Here is a 1,603-nt window from a genome sequence, read left to right on the forward strand (position 1 = left end):
GAGAGAGAGAGAGAGGATTTGTGACGGGGTGGGTGAGAGAAAGAAGAAGATTTGTAATGGTGGTAAGTTTGTAATTTTTCTTCGAAGTTAGACGTTTTGGTAATTTAATAGCGCAATCTTGGATCAGGCCTGGTACTATGAATTATGGGTCTCAGGCTTATCTCTTAATTTGTATAAAAATTATTAAAAATGAGGTTTTTTTGTTTTTAAATTTGGTCATGTTTTATTATATAATTTTCTATAATTTTTACCCGTGCTAATTAGCTTTTAAGGATTTGAGTTATGTTAACAGTGTTAGTCTTAGAGCAAGTCCACCCCAAGGGGTTTTAAAGACCCAGGTTATGGGCCACATCAGATTGAAGACCCAGCCTTAAAAACCATGCTTCCACCCATAAAAAAAATCACCACCATTGAGCATTGGGTCATGACCTGGGTCAGACCCATGACCCAGGTCACCACTTTCTATTACCCGAGCCTTCCCATCCATGTCAGCCCAAGCCCACATATTCTGATGACGCCAGCACTGGAAAGGATGGTGATCGACGCGTGAATGAAGGCGCGTTGAGCCACGGACCAATTGAGAACGTGTTCATGTTGCGTGAAGACCACTTTCTTGTCCTGACGTGCAACATATATATGGCCCAACAACACGTTTTGATATGCAAGTGGGTCTGAGTAGTAGTTTAAACTCTTTTTGGATAATATTAGTTTAAGGGAAAAAGCCCTAATGCACAAATACTACATTTTTCTAGCCCAAACCAATCAAAAACAGATTACACAGCCCAAACCAATGTTTCCTAGTAAAAATACAATTATACCCCAGCCTTAATAACCGCTTCCAACCCACTCCGAATTCAATTCCTTCATCGACGCCACTCAATTCAATTCCTCCGAATTCAACACACGCCGCTTCGCTTCTTCAATCCATCGACGCCGCTGCCTCACTCCTCACTCCATCAAGACCTCAGCCTTCGCTTCTTCAATCCATCGCCGCCGCTACTTCAGTACATCGCCGCCGCTGCTTCAGTACTTCAACGCCGCTGCTTCAGTACTTCAACGCCGCTGCTTCAGTACATCGCCGCCGCTGTTTCACTACATCGCGCTAAATTCTTCTTTTTCAGGTGAAAAGAAACCCTAGCATAAATCTGTGTTTGTACCCCCAATAATGTTGTCTGGGTTCATATTTCTCTGCTTCAATGTGTTTTATGGCAATGTAGAAACGGTGTGGCAACTTTACTACCCCTAGTAAAACTTTACTAGGGGTAGTAAACTTTAATTTCTGTTTGCATGTCAGTTATTTTCCACTGTCTGGATGTGTCTAATGGCTGTGTTCAATACTAGGGGTAGTAAAACTTTGATTTTGTTGAATGCGAGTTGTTTTCTAGGTCTGTATGTGTATAATGGTGTTGGAAATAGAAGTTTACTACCCCAGTAGAAGTTACTAGGGGTAGTAAAATAGAGTTTTGTTTGCACATCAGTTGTTTCTCTTCCAGAGTGTATATTGGCCTTGGAGGGATGTTCTATTGCAAGTTTACTACCCCCAGTTGAAATTTACTAGGGGTAGTAAACTTTTTAATATGAAGTTTATAGAGGCAGGATCACT

The 1,603-nt window shown here is 41.4% G+C and overlaps 1 protein-coding gene across 1 annotated transcript in view; it reads left to right on the plus strand.

Moving 5' to 3' along the window:
• Positions 1-442: 442 nt before the first annotated feature.
• Positions 443-1,603, plus strand: part of LOC101304462 (G-type lectin S-receptor-like serine/threonine-protein kinase At4g03230-like) — a 14,907-nt gene continuing 13,746 nt past the window's right edge. Inside the window, exon 1 of the mRNA XM_004295317.1 lies at positions 443-535. Coding sequence (XP_004295365.1) covers positions 443-535 — 93 coding nt within the window. The remainder of the gene's footprint in view (positions 536-1,603) is intronic.

This window comes from Fragaria vesca, linkage group LG3 (assembly GCF_000184155.1).
Source record: "Fragaria vesca subsp. vesca linkage group LG3, FraVesHawaii_1.0, whole genome shotgun sequence".
Taxonomy (NCBI): Eukaryota; Viridiplantae; Streptophyta; class Magnoliopsida; order Rosales; family Rosaceae; genus Fragaria; species Fragaria vesca.